This window comes from Piliocolobus tephrosceles, chromosome 4 (assembly GCF_002776525.5).
Source record: "Piliocolobus tephrosceles isolate RC106 chromosome 4, ASM277652v3, whole genome shotgun sequence".
In the NCBI taxonomy this organism is placed as follows: Eukaryota; Metazoa; Chordata; class Mammalia; order Primates; family Cercopithecidae; genus Piliocolobus; species Piliocolobus tephrosceles.
Genome location: NC_045437.1, coordinates 144,209,777 through 144,223,834, shown reverse-complemented (window position 1 = coordinate 144,223,834; position 14,058 = coordinate 144,209,777). Strand labels below are relative to the sequence as shown.

Sequence of the window (14,058 nt, the reverse complement as noted above, 5' to 3'; positions counted from 1 at the left end):
GATCAGTGATCTTTTATGTTACTGTTGTAATTGTTTTGGGGTGCCACAAACCACACCCATGTAAGATGGTGAACCTAGTTGATAAATGTGTGTGATCTAACTGTTCCACCGACCAGGTCCCCATCTCTCTTCCTCTCCTCAGGTGTCCATTTTCCCCGAGACACAACAATATTGAAATAAGACCAATTAGTAGCCCTGTAATGCCCCCAAAGTGTTCAAGTGAAAGGAATAGTCACATACCTCTCACTTTGTGTGTGTGTGTGTCTTTTTTTTTTTTTTAAAGACAAGAGTGTTGCTCTGTTGCCCAGGCTGGAGTGCAGTGGTGTGATCTTGGCTCACTGCAACTTCTGCCTCCTGGGTTCAAGCAATTCTCCTGTCTCAGCTTCCCAAGTAACTGGGATTTTAGGTATGTGCCACCACGCCCAGCTAATTTTTTGTATTTTTAGTAGAGATGAGATTTCACCCTGTTAGCCAGGATGGTCTAGATATCCTGACCTCGTGATCCGCCCGCCTCGGCCTCCCAAAGTGCTGGGATTACAGGCATGAGCCACCACGCCCAGCCACATACCTCTCACTTTAAATCAAAAACTAAACATGATTAAGCTTAGTGAGGAAGGCATGTCAAAAGCCAAGATAGCCTGAAAGCTAGGCCTCTTGGGCTAAATAGCCAAGTTGTGAATGCAAAAGAAGGAAATGAAAAATGCTGTTCCAGTGAACATAAGAATGATAAGAAAGCCTTATTCCTGATAATGGAGAAAATTTGAGTGGTCTGGATAGATTATCAAACCAGCTACAACATTTCATTAAGCCAAAGCCTAATCCGCAAGAGATGCCCTGTCTGTCATCAATTCTATGAAGGCTGAGAGTGAGAAAGCTGCAGAAGAGTTGGAAGCTAGCAGAGGTTGGTTCATGTGATTTAAGTAAGAAGCCATCTCCATAACATGAAAGTGCAAGAGGAAGCAGCACGTGCTGGTGTAGAAGCTATAGCAAGTTATCCAGAAGATCAAGTTAAGGTTATTGATGACGGCAGTTACACTAAACAACAGATTTTCAGTGTAGATGAAACAGCCTTCTATTGGGAGAACATGCCATCCTAGGACTTTGATAGCTAGAGAGAAGTCACCCCCTGGCTTCAAAGGATGGACTGACTCTCACCATCTCTCTGGTGACTTTAAGTTGAAGCCATTGCTCGTTTACCATTTTGAAAATCCTAGGGCCCTTAAGAATGATGCTAAATCTACTCTGCTTGTGCTTTATAAATGGAACAGCAAAGCCTGGATAACAGCATATCTGTTTATAGTGTGGTTTACTGAGTTAAGCCCACTGTTGCGAGTTAATGCTCAGAAAGAAGTTTGTTTTTTTTGTTTTTTTTTTTTCCTCAAAGTATTACTGTTCATTGACAAAGCACCTCTTCACCCAAGAGCTGTGATGGAAATGTACAAGGAGATGAATGGTGTTTTCATGCCTGCTAACAACATCCAATCTGCAGCCCATGGATCAAGGAGTCATTTTGACTTTCAAGTCTTATTACTGAAGAAATACATTTCATCAGGCTATAGCTGCCATAGATTGTGATTCCTGTGGTGGGTCTCAGCAAAGTCAGTAGAACACCTTCTGGAAACAATTCACCATTGTAGATGCCATTAATAACACTGGTGATTCATGGGAGGAGGTCCAGGTATTAACATTGACAGGAGTTTGGAGGAAGTTGGTACCAACTCTCATGGATAATTTTGAGGAAGGGAAGACTTCAGTGAAGGAAGTCACTGCAGATATGGTAGAAATAGCAAGAGAACTAGTATTAGAAATGAGCCTGAAGATGAGCCAGAATTGCTACAATTTTATGAGAGAACTGTAAAGGGTCAGGAGTTGCCTCTTATGTGTGAGCAAAGAAAGTGGATTCTTGAGATAGAATCTACTGGTGAAGATGCCACGAATATTGTCAAAATAATAAGGGATTTAGAATATTACATAAAATTGGATAAAGCAGCAACAGGGCTTCCATTCTGATTAATGCCAAACTTTAAGGAAGCTCTACTGTGGGTAAAATGCTATCAAACAGCATTGCATGCTACAGAGAAATCTTTTGTGAAAGGGGGAGTCAATTGATGTAGAAAGCTTCATATTTGTCTTACTTTAAGAAATTGCCACAGCTACCCTAGTCACCAGCAACCACCAGCCTCATGAGTCATCAGCCATCAAGAGATTGAGGCAAGACCCTCCACCAGCAAAAACATTATGATGCGCTGAAAGCTCAGATGATTGTTAGTTAGCATTTTTTTAGCAATATTTTTAAATTATGGTATGTACATTGGTTCTTTTGGACATAATGTTATTGCACACTAAGTAGACTACAGCATGATGTAAATATAACTTTTGTATATGGTGGAATACAAAAATTTTGAGATTTACTTTATTGCAATATTTGCTGTATTTCGGTGGTCTGGAGCCGGACCCACAATATCCGAGGTATGCCTGTCTACTTCTTATTTTCCTCTTATCTTGTTTTTCCCTTTTCTTTCTTTTGCCACATCAGTGCTTCCTTTCCCGTTCCTGCTCCAAACTTATTTAATCTATATGCAATCCACACTTTGCAATGATTTGGCTTGTTTCAGAAGTCTTGTAATGTATAGGTTCCCTTCTAACTTCTTTTCCTTGTTTTTGTTATTGAAGAAATAAATGTTTTTCCTATAGTGTTCTCAAATCTAGATTTGTCCCCATGGTGCTGTCTAATAGGGTCCTCCATGGTACTGTTTAATACAGGGTCCTCCATTCCTGAATTTCCTACAGACAGGCAAGCAGGTCTAGAAGTGTGATCAGATTCGGATTTAATCTTTTTGGCAAGCCTAGTTCATAAGTGATGATTATTGCGTAGATCAGAGGTTTTCAACTCGGAGTAATTTTGCCCCTAGTGGATATTTGGCAATGCCTGGAAACATTTGTGTTAGTAACATCTAGCAGATAGATGCCAGGGATGCTCTAAACATCCTGTATGCACAGGACTGCTCCCAACAAGAATTATTTCTCTAGCCCAATATGTCAGCAGTGTGAGATTGAAAACTCTGGCCAAGATCAGTTAAATCAGTAACCCATTTATGCTGAAGGTTGTGCAAATTTTTTGTGTGAAAAAGCAGTAGGATGTAAATCCCACAAGCTTAGCATTCCAATAATGAGACACTAGGCATAACCGCATGAAGAGTTGAAAGTAATGGTAATGTATTTCTTTTATTCCCTTTTAATTTATTAACTGGGATGCTTATAGAGAGATACTTCCCCTTATCACTGTTGGTCACTTAGAGGTACAAATTGTACAGGAAGGGAAGGGCTTAGCAGTTTTCAGAATAATGAGTTGGTTTGAGTGTTATTAATTCATAGATTTAAATATATTTTCTATGTTTTTAATCTATTACAGTTTTTATCCTTATTGATGTTTAAAATTGTCTCCTCTTTGGTCAGGAGAAGCCTCTTGCAGCTGACTCTTTAGGGTTTTTTTGTTACAATCCTCTATAGCTTCCCTGCTTTCTGCTATGACAAGACATTCTAGGCTTATCTTGTATATTTCCTATCTCAGACCTAGATTCAGCCATTTCTCCAGGGGGCCCTTGGCATTTTTGTGGGAAGTGGATAGTTTGCAGCTGAATTAGTCATTATTTTTAGACTTTTTTGGTAGACACAGCTGGAAGGTACACACAGTCAAAGATACAGCATGAGTTCATAGCATTACTTCCCATTTAGATCTACCTCAAGATTTTTATTGAACCTCATCATCTATCTTCAGTATCTCATTTCTTGCTGAAAATACTGTTTCTCAATGATAGTGACCTAATTACTCGTTTGCTTTTCTCACACATGTCACTGAGTAACAATACCAAAACTGTCACTAACAATATGATTACTGAAGATAGTTTTTGTTGTTGTTATGTTTAGGGCATATCGCTGTAGGAATGCATAATCAAATTAACTGTGTTTTAAAGGCACTTGGAATAATTGTTTTCTGTATAATTTCTATATAATTATTCCATTGACTGTTACACAGGCTCATTAAAAAAAAAATTACGGAAAATATTTACCTGGTTTCGAAGTTATGAAAACAGTCTGTATTCCAAGAATATATTCCTGGGTTGTGGTTTCTCTGAGTATTGTACATGAAAAGCTGGTAACCAACTCCAAACCCCCTCAATTTGGAGCTTCATGGTCCTCACTAATTTTCAGACTTGGGGTCTGTTCCCACCTCCTCTGTTCTTCAGATGAGATAGTTAATTATTGATTTTCTATTTTTATTTTTTAAGTGACAGGGTCTTGCTCTGTCACCCAGGCTGGAGTACAGTGGCACGATCATAGCTCACTGCCTCAGCCTCCTGCCTCCTGAATAGGTGGGACTATAGGTGCACACCATCACACCTGGATAATTTAAAATTTTTTATTTTTTGTAGAGATGGAGGGTCTCACTTTGTTACCCAGGCAGGTTTCAAACTGCTGGCCTCAAGTGATCCTCCCACTTCAGCATCTCAAAGCACAGGCGCAAGGAGTATGGGCATGAGCCGCTTTGCCCAACTGATCCATCTTGTAATTCACTGATTGTTTCCTGATGTCTCCATTCTGCTCTTGAGCCAATCCAGTGAAATTTAATTTCAGTTATTTTTAATTTCTAAATTTTCCTTTTGGTTGTTTTTTTGTAGTTTATGTTTCATTACTGAACTCTTTTCATTTATTTTAAGTGTGTTTTTCTTTATCTCAGGTCTGGTTATTGTTGCTTTAGAGTTTTTGACTATCTTAACATAGGAGGCTTAGTCTGATCATTTCAACTTGTAAATTACCTTGGACGTGACAATTGTTGAATAACTTGATAATCAGGTCATATAGACTTAGTTTCTATTGGAGTTTTAGCTGCCATGCTACTGCAGCCATGCCACTCTGCAACCAGGGATTATGCTCAGGGCAGAGCTACGAGGTGCGTGAAATGGGAGATTTACTCCCTTGCAGTTGTTTCTCTAAATTTTGACTGTCCTCCCTATTGCTTTATGTTTATTCATTAAGACTGTACAGAGTCTGAATGTAGTTGTGTTTTGTTTTTTTTCCTTTTTTTTCTTTGAGTTTTCTAATTGTAATTAACAGGACCAGTGGGTTGTAGTGGGTTGTAGTGTACGATGCCCTAGTGCAATTGGTACTTTACTCCCTTTTTTTTTTTTTTTTTTGGTGAAACTGGGTCTCACTTTGTTGCTCAGGCTGGAGTACAGTGGTGTGATCACAGCTCACTGCAGCCTTGACCTCCTGGGCTCAGGTGATCCTCCCTCCTCAGCCCCAAGTAGCTGGTGCAACCACATCCAAGCTCGTGCAATCACATCCAGCTAATTTTTTTAATTAATATTTTTTGTAGAGATGTGGTTTCACTATGTTGCCCAGGCTGGTCTCAAACTCCCCAGCTCAAGTGATCCTCCTGCTTTGGCCTCCCAAAGTGTTAGAATTACAGGCCTGAGCCACCGTGCTGGGCCTTCCCTTTACTTTTTATTTTAGATATAATTAGATCTTAAAGTCTTCATAGAATGTTGCATTTGAGTTTGTAGTTTTGGTTTGTTAAGAAATATTAAGAACTATAGTAGGTAGGCTGCTATGTCTGTTCTTTAGCTTTAGAACTGCTTAATAGCATTATTGTTGCTATTAAACTCATTCTTTTTGATAGTTTAAAATTTAGTACTCTCAAATTGAGTGTGCAAAACCAAATTCCTAAGCATTCTAATCCCTGATCACAAATTGCTTTGCATTTCTTGATTTTCTCATTTAATATGTTGATCTGTTATTTTTACTTGAGTCGTTCAGTTATCTTGTAAAAACCACATTTGGTTCTCTGTAAATAACTATTGGTAATAAGAACATGTCGTTCTTCAGTACCCTCCTCTCCCCACTTGTAACAGGCTGAAAGTAGAAGTCCTAGCTATAAAATATGTTCTGTAACATAAGAGAATGATATTTTGAATCAATTCTTAGGTGTGTTGTTTGGACTGGTGATGAGCGGGTCTTCTTTTATAATCCCACCACTCGTCTTTCTATGTGGGACCGGCCTGATGATCTGATTGGCAGAGCAGATGTTGACAAAATTATTCAGGAGCCCCCTCATAAAAAAGGAATGGAAGAATTGAAGAAACTAAGTAAGTTTTAAATTAGGAATTTATCCACTGATTTTAACATTCTTTTATATTTTGATAGAAAATGTGGAGGTCATTTAGAAACCCTTTATTTTTCAAAGAATATAAGGAGTGTTAGAAAAAATAGACTATCCTAGTTTGAGTGAAATAATAGAGATTAAAAATATGGAGAGAATTTGGATAAGACTGTGCTTTGTAAAATATGTGTGTCTTTAATTTATTGTCCTACTCAAGATTTTCAGTTAGTCCAAGATATGGTTGGTAGTGTTGCTGCTTGCTTAGTGCTTATCAGTACTACTAAAATGCTCCTCAGGGGACCTTTTAGCACCTTTTGTGACTAGTAATATATTTCTTGAAATAATACAGTACAAATTTTTAAAAAATACAAAATCTCAGTCTTTTGAATTAGATGGTAAGCCCCTTATATTCCTGAGACTAGACACCTAAACCTTACAGAGAGAGTATCTTTATTTTTTTTGTTGTTGTTTTTGTTTTTTATTTGAGATGGAGTCTCGCTCTGTCGCCCCGGCTGGAGTGCAGTGGCGTGATCTCCACTCACTGCAAGCTCCGCCCTCCGGGTTCATGCCATTCTCCTGCCTCAGCCTCCCGTGTAGCTGGGACTACAGGCGCCCGCCACCGCGCCCCGCTAATTTTTTGTATTTTTAGTAGAGATGGGGTTTCACAGTGTGAGCCAGGATGGTCTTGATCTCCTGACCTCGTAATCTGCCCGTCTCGGCCTCCCTAAGTGCTGGGATTACAGGCGTGAGCCACGGCGCCCGGCAGAGATTATCTTTTAATTTACCTCATATTCAGAGGGCATTCCAATATATTGAGTACAACTATTTGTACGTAATTTTTGTTGTATATTTCTTATTGGTAATTTGCCCTTGTATTGATATGATTGTGTTTTTATAGAACTGTGGCCCCCAAGTGGTATAGAAGCAAGATAAATGAATTATTTACTACTTCTAATGAAATAAATCCTAATGCGTATCATTTATAGTCATTGAGACATTTTCATGCATTATATGTATGCTGAATTATAAGTAATTTCTGAATCAGTACAACTTTGCCTGTCTGGTGCTGAAGGTAGTAGGCTCACCTTCAGCAATACTTGTTTTTATAGCTATGATAATAATACTTTATAGCTATGGTATTGAATGATGTTGGAACAGTATGTGATTTGCTTTTGTTTTTCATGAATTTGTTTTTAAATATCTGATTCATTCATTTGATAAATACATTAACATGCATTGTTAAAAGGTACTATAAATCCTGAATCAAGAAAGCTTTATTTTATATATTTGTAAATTTAAGGTTTAGGCAAGAAGCATTTCAAAATGAATTGAATTTTTAATGTAAAGGGAGGATAGAGGAAGTATAGAATTATGCTTTAATGGTTTATAAAGGGATGAATATTAAGAGGTGATTAAGAGGTGTTATATAAACAGTAATTTTTAAAAAGAAAAGTTTGTGGAATATATGCATATGACTTTGTAACAATATTTGAAATATTTCTGCCAGGGCACCCAACTCCAACAATGCTGTCAATCCAAAAGTGGCAATTCTCTATGAGTGCAAGTGAGTGAACTAACTATAAATTGCAGCTTCTTTTTAATACTATTAAAGCAAGTGTTCTGGTAGTGATTAGCAGAAGGATTCATGCCTACATATTTTAATTAAATTTTGTCTTATAGTTAAAGAGGAACAAGAATTAATGGAAGAAATTAATGAAGATGAGCCTATTAAAGCAAAAAAACGGAAGTAAGTAATATATACAATTTGATTGAGGTAGATTATATCTTTTAAAAGTTGATTTGGTAATAATTTGTGATTGGAAGGGACAGGTAATGTGAATATTGTTAGGAGACGTGATTGCTCTCTCAGGCCTGATAGTAAATAGCTTTGTTTTTCATTGTAGAAAATGTGTCCCTTTTTTTGCTAGATTTGTAAAAGATTTGGGTATTCATATATGTATTATGAAGCCAAATGATAGTTTTGGAATTAATTCTTTTTGGAAATTTATTAGTTCTCAATTTTATAAAAAGTTAGTTTCCACCCTCATTTAGACCCCAGTAGATACCATTCCAGAGATCTCATAAAAACAGACACAGAATTCTCCTTCTGTATATGGTTATCTTGTGACTTACCTAGTTCTTGAGTCTGGGTCATTACTACTTGGTGAGGAGTGAACCCATAAGCTTAGGAAGTGCTCTGCGAGAAAGAGACTGCTAAGAAGTAGAGGCATTAGCTTGGCCAGTGCTCTAGAGTTGGGTAAAATGTAAATGTTATGGCGGGGGGAAGGATGGGGTAGAGGGTATGCATGTATGGGGAATGGGACCATTATTTAGCAGCAAAAAGGAAAGTTTGAAGACATTAACAGGAACTGGTTAATCTTAGTCCTTATCTGAAAAGGACAGATTGAATGCAGCCAAATTATGGCAAATAAATCAGTAAGACAACCCCTATAAAGGGTAGTTCTTTTTAAAAACATTTCTTTATTGGAAACAACATAAAAGATATGAAAGAATCACTCATAATTTATCAGCGTAACATAGAGCTATTCTGATTTTTGCAATTGACTTTTTAGTTCTTGACCAAATGTAATTTTTATTAGTTGTAATTAACTGATTTTGTGCTTTTTTAAAACAAAAAATACCTAGAATAAGACATTTGTTTTGTTAATTATTATAAATGACTGTATTCATTCTGTTTATGTACCATTATTTTGGATGTTCCTACGATGTTAAACTTTTAGGTTGTTTTTAATTGTTTGTTCTTATAGACAACTCTGTAAGGTTTTTAACTGCTTTTATCAGGAGAATGTCAAAGAAGTCCTTTATGTGGATTGCCCGAGCTTCTCTATTTAGGTACAAAGCTAAAAGCCTATTTTTCCTGGCTTAGTTTTTCTTTTATTTCCTTTATTGAGATAGATAGTGATAGTTTGTATTGTGACATTTTCATTTAGTATAGTTCTATAAAGGTTATTTGTTTTCATTAGTTATTATATTTCTTGGATGTCTTTTAACTCTTTAACTATTTAAATAGTTTTAAAATTATTATTATAAGAGGGTATATTGTTTGGCAAATTGCTTTTACCTGTTTGTTTTGTGCATATCTTAGGTCACAGACTATCTCGCTAAGTTCCTGCAGGTCATGGACTATGTCTTCTATTTCTTTTGATTCATTCCCTAAGTTGCTAAGTACCTCTCACTTGCATTGGTGGGTTAGCCTTAGTTCCATTTAAATCTCTGGGGCTACCTACAGTTCCCTGTATAGCATGCTTTTGAATTTCCACATGTTCTGTTGTCCTGATTCCATTAAGTTTGTATAGGGAATAAGAGCCAATTTTAAAAATATGCTTAGCAGATCATATTTAAGAAGGAAGATCTGCTGAAATATACACCCAGATATTATTGAATTACATACTTTTTTGGATTATTTACATGAATGGGCCTTTTTCATAGTGCATATGTTTGAGAGGTGCCATGATTCCATGTTTACAATTTCACTTGAGTACCACACAGAAACAGGGTTGCCCTTACCCCTGAGGTGCATTTTTGGAGGAACAAGAAGTAGTTTAGTCATTGATGAACAGTTCTAATTCCACCTAACTACTCCTGGGCCCATGTTGCTCTCTGGGACCTGTCCTTCAACTTAAATCTCAACTTATCACCCAGAAAGTGAGTAATAAAAAGTCAGGTAGGTAAGGTATATATCTTACATATTCACTTGGCCAAGATTGCAGATATTTTAGTTTTATTTTTAAAATAAATGTTTGAGATTACTAAAACATAATACTACTTAATTCCAATTTTTATTAGATTTTACAAAATATGTATTTATAATGTAAAACATTTTGGAAAATACTGTTTTTTCTATATTTCAAGAACTAAAAAAATTATATTCTGTGCTGTTTGATTCTGACACATAGAGGTTTGCTGTGGTGTTAAACTTTTTTTTTTTTTTTTTTTTTTAAGTAAAGTTGTTCCCTTTTTATGTTGTTAACCAGTGTCAGGGAGAGACAGCACATTAAAGGTGTATTTTTTTTCCTAATAATGTAGCCATTGTAAATCATTAGCCCATTTTAATTTTGTTATGAAAGTTGTTTATCCCTTAGAGTTCATTTGAAATCCTCAATATAATTTGTTTTTGCCAAAAATATGCTGCTCAGTAGTGAGTCTTGAAAATTCCTTTGATTTTAAGATTTCTAATAATATCTGAGAATTAATATTTTGTCAGTTGATGTCTTATATTTTATTTTTTATAGGAGAGATGATAATAAAGACATTGACTCAGAGAAAGAAGCGGCCATGGAAGCTGAAATTAAAGCTGCCCGAGAAAGGGCCATTGTCCCTCTGGAGGCTCGAATGAAGCAGTTCAAGGACATGCTGCTAGAGAGAGGGGTCAGAAAACAATCTTTGGGGGAGATATTTCTGTTTTGTATAAGTAATATAAATATGTCTTGCTAAAAGGTCAAACCTAAGGTTAGTGCTCATGTTATGGGGGGGGATAAGGGGATTTTTAAAATTACTGTACATTTTTTGCAACAGCCTTTTTCTTGGCTAATCTTACCATATTTAACTAAATGCCATTTTACTGTCCTTTTAAGTACCAATAACACTTAACATTTTTTGGGTCATTAAATTGTGGTGAGTAATATAAGACGAGTATTAACATTACAGAATGGCGGACTGCTTGGGATAGGTAAGGTATATATGATTATTCTTCCTTTAATATCTTCAGAATGGCTTTTGTTAAAGGAGAACTGATACTTTGTGATATTATTATCTGCAATTTAATTGAGAAGGGATTTCAACTATTTGATTATATTCACAGATTCATTTGAATAAGTAAGATTGTTCAATTTTAAATCAGAACATTGTTCACAAGATTGGAGCAAGCATGAGAAATCAAAATACAAATCTTCAAGGCTTTTTCTGATGTACTGATGTTTAAAATGTCACACAGTAGTGGTTATTTTAATGAGCAATTAAGTGTGTGTTATTTGTATATAATATAGGAATGTTCAGAGCCAATTAGTGTAGAAATTTGCTATTGCTAGCCTCCCACTGCTTGTCATTTATTAGTGATGGAAACTTCAGTATGGTTTTATGTCTCCTTTATAAACAGATATCCTGTAGATTTCAAGCAAAATTATGACCTTTATATTTATAGAGCAAACTTAATTATGAGGCAATACATTTTTATTTTAAAGGTGTCTGCTTTTTCAACATGGGAGAAGGAGTTGCACAAGATAGTTTTTGATCCCCGTTACTTACTTCTCAATCCTAAAGAGAGAAAACAGGTAAAAGGAAAATGGCATTAACTAAGAATGTATATCTCTTGCCAACATAGTATTTAAATTATGAGGAATAAAGTACCATCCCCTTTTTTTCTGATACAGCATTCAAAAACATAGTCTTGCATCTTAGAACGTACTGTGTGTCTATGTGTGGACATTTCTACCTCAAAATTCTTGCATATTTTTGTCCTTGTGCCTCAAACACCTAGGTTATGTGTAGTATGGTTTTAAAATTGATTTCAAATGCATTTACTAATTTGCTTTTTTGGGCCAATGATGTAAATTTAGAGTAGAAAAATAGCAAAATACAGATGAGTATAAAGGAGAAAAAAGGCCACTGTAATCCCATCCAATAGATATGACTACCATTGAACATTGGTTTATTGAATACCGAACAGCCTTCTTGACCATTATGTGTCAGTATTTACATATATGTGTGTGTGTGTGTCCTGTAGATAGTACTTGAACATAAGTTTATGTCTCATACACAACTACACATACAAAGTTCACATCTAAGTAGCATCTGTTAAAATATCTGTTTTCATCATAAACTCAGAAAAACAGGGTCCCTGTTGAATTAGTGTTGCTTTTTATTCCCATGATGATTCAGTGACATATCATTTCATGGTTGCCTCTTCTAAAGCATTGCACACTTCCAACTTACTTAATTTCTGAATTACCTGAACTATCCTGACACTGATCTCCATAAAATGGTGAGTATGTGGAACCATTTGCTATAGTGCTGTTAAGCTGTAAGATTTCATTTGGTAACAGTAGTGCCCATCTTTGATATTTTTACTATAACAATTGGAATAATTCTTCACACGGCGTGTGCCATTATGCACGTAGGTCTAATCATGGACTTGATTGAAGGGAGAAAATTTACAATGTGCCAGATAAGTATTTTAGTACTTGGAATAGAAAGACATAACTTCCTTAATGTATTTGCATCTGCATTTTAAGCTTTGTGTCTTTTTTAAAAAACAAAAAAACTCTGTGCGTTTTTTATTCTCATTTCAGTTTATGGCCCTATCAAAATTTATAAATTAGCCTTGATTCCTTACTTTTCCCACTGCCCCTTTACAGTCTTATCAGCAAATCTATAATCTACCTTCAAAAAATTTTCCAAATCTCACCTTTTGTTAATCATTTCCTCCATTAACACCCTAATCCAAGCCACCATAAACAACTCTTATCATCTGTGTAGCCTATTGTTGATCTCCTTCATTCCATCTGTTCTTGTTCCTCTTTAGTCAAGTTCTTTTTCCACACAGCAGCCATACTAATTTTAAAGTTTAAGTGATATTAAATTAAGTCACTGCTCCCTTGCTTAAAACTGTCTAGTGCTTTCCATTTCATTGAGGATAAAGTTGAAGCTCTTTTCATGGTCTCTAATATTCTACGTATACTTATCCCTGTATACCTCTTGAAGGTCTTTTTTAGTGTTTGTTGATTATAGCCACACTGGCCCTGATATTACTTGAACAAGCCAGTCATTCTGGTATTTGCTATTCCTTCTGCCTGAAATGTTTTTCCTCCAGGTGTTAGCATAGCCAGCTTCATTTCATTAAGGTACTTGTCCAAGTGCCTTCTAATCAATCTAAGTATTATCTCTTTGCTTTTTCTAATTTCTTTATTGTGCTCATGGCTCTAATTATATAAAATTGTGTTTTTATTATCTGTCTCCTCCTGCAAAATATAAATTGTATGAGGATAGAAACTTTGTCTTCATTGCTTTATTTGTGGTGCCTGGAACAATGCCTAATCTAAATATCTCTGAAGACGTTTAAACTTTTATGACATATTCCTCCTGGTACTGAGTGTTATAGTGAAATTATAAGTAACATATTGAGAACTATAGTTCTTCCCAATTTTTGAAGCATTCTATGAGCTGATGGTGCTCTCTCCTTAATAGAAGTACATTTGAAAAGAGAAAATATTCTTCTAGTGTTCTGTTTTCAATAAAATCTGTAGTTAAAAGTTCTCATGCCATTTATTTATTTATTTATGTATTTAATATATTTATTTATTTAGAGGTGGAGTCTTGCTCTGTTGCCCAGACTGGAGTGCAGTGGCGCCATCTCATCTTACTGCAACCTCTGCCTCTTGGGGTTCAAGTGATCCTCCCACCTTAGCCTCCCAAGCAGCTGGGATTACAAGCGTGCACCACCATGGCTGGCTAATTTTTGTATCTTTAGTAGAGACAGAGTTTCACCATGTTGGCCAGGCTGGTCTCGAACACCTGACCTCAAGTAATCCACCTGCCTGGCCTCACATGCCTTTTAAATAGAATTCTTCTCTCAACAATCAGAATGTAAGAACTGAGAAGTAGTAGTAGTTAACATTTGGCATTTAAAAATAAACACGTTTTTTGAATACTTGGTTTTATTATTTGCATAAGAGTATAAAGTGAACAACCAGAAAGGTGCTAGGTTATACATTACACATTTGCACTTTGTAATTTCATGTTTGCAGTTTGTGCTTTGATTTAGAAAACACTAGTAACTTCACTGGAAATGCCTCATAATATAAAATTATATTTCAGTTGTCCTTTTCTAGCTATTTGTAGATTTATGCACATTCTATATCATTATAAAAGATGTATTTTAT

At 35.8% G+C, this 14,058-nt stretch overlaps 1 protein-coding gene across 5 annotated transcripts in view; it reads left to right on the top strand.

The window, feature by feature from the left end:
* Positions 1 to 14,058, top strand: part of TCERG1 (transcription elongation regulator 1) — a 64,704-nt gene that overhangs the window by 25,014 nt on the left and 25,632 nt on the right. For 3 of the 5 annotated variants that reach the window (XR_002734685.1, XM_023226946.1, XM_023226948.1), the window contains 6 exons: positions 5,986 to 6,146; positions 7,668 to 7,724; positions 7,841 to 7,907; positions 8,963 to 9,013; positions 10,414 to 10,549; positions 11,362 to 11,451. Coding sequence is in view for 4 of the 5 variants with exons in the window: in XM_023226946.1 (XP_023082714.1) it covers positions 5,986 to 6,146; positions 7,668 to 7,724; positions 7,841 to 7,907; positions 8,963 to 9,013; positions 10,414 to 10,549; positions 11,362 to 11,451 (562 nt within the window). In the remaining variant the exon portion in view is untranslated. The remainder of the gene's footprint in view (positions 1 to 5,985; positions 6,147 to 7,667; positions 7,725 to 7,840; positions 7,908 to 8,962; positions 9,014 to 10,413; positions 10,550 to 11,361; positions 11,452 to 14,058) is intronic. The other 2 variants (XM_023226949.2, XM_023226947.2) reach the window with 1 other exon arrangement.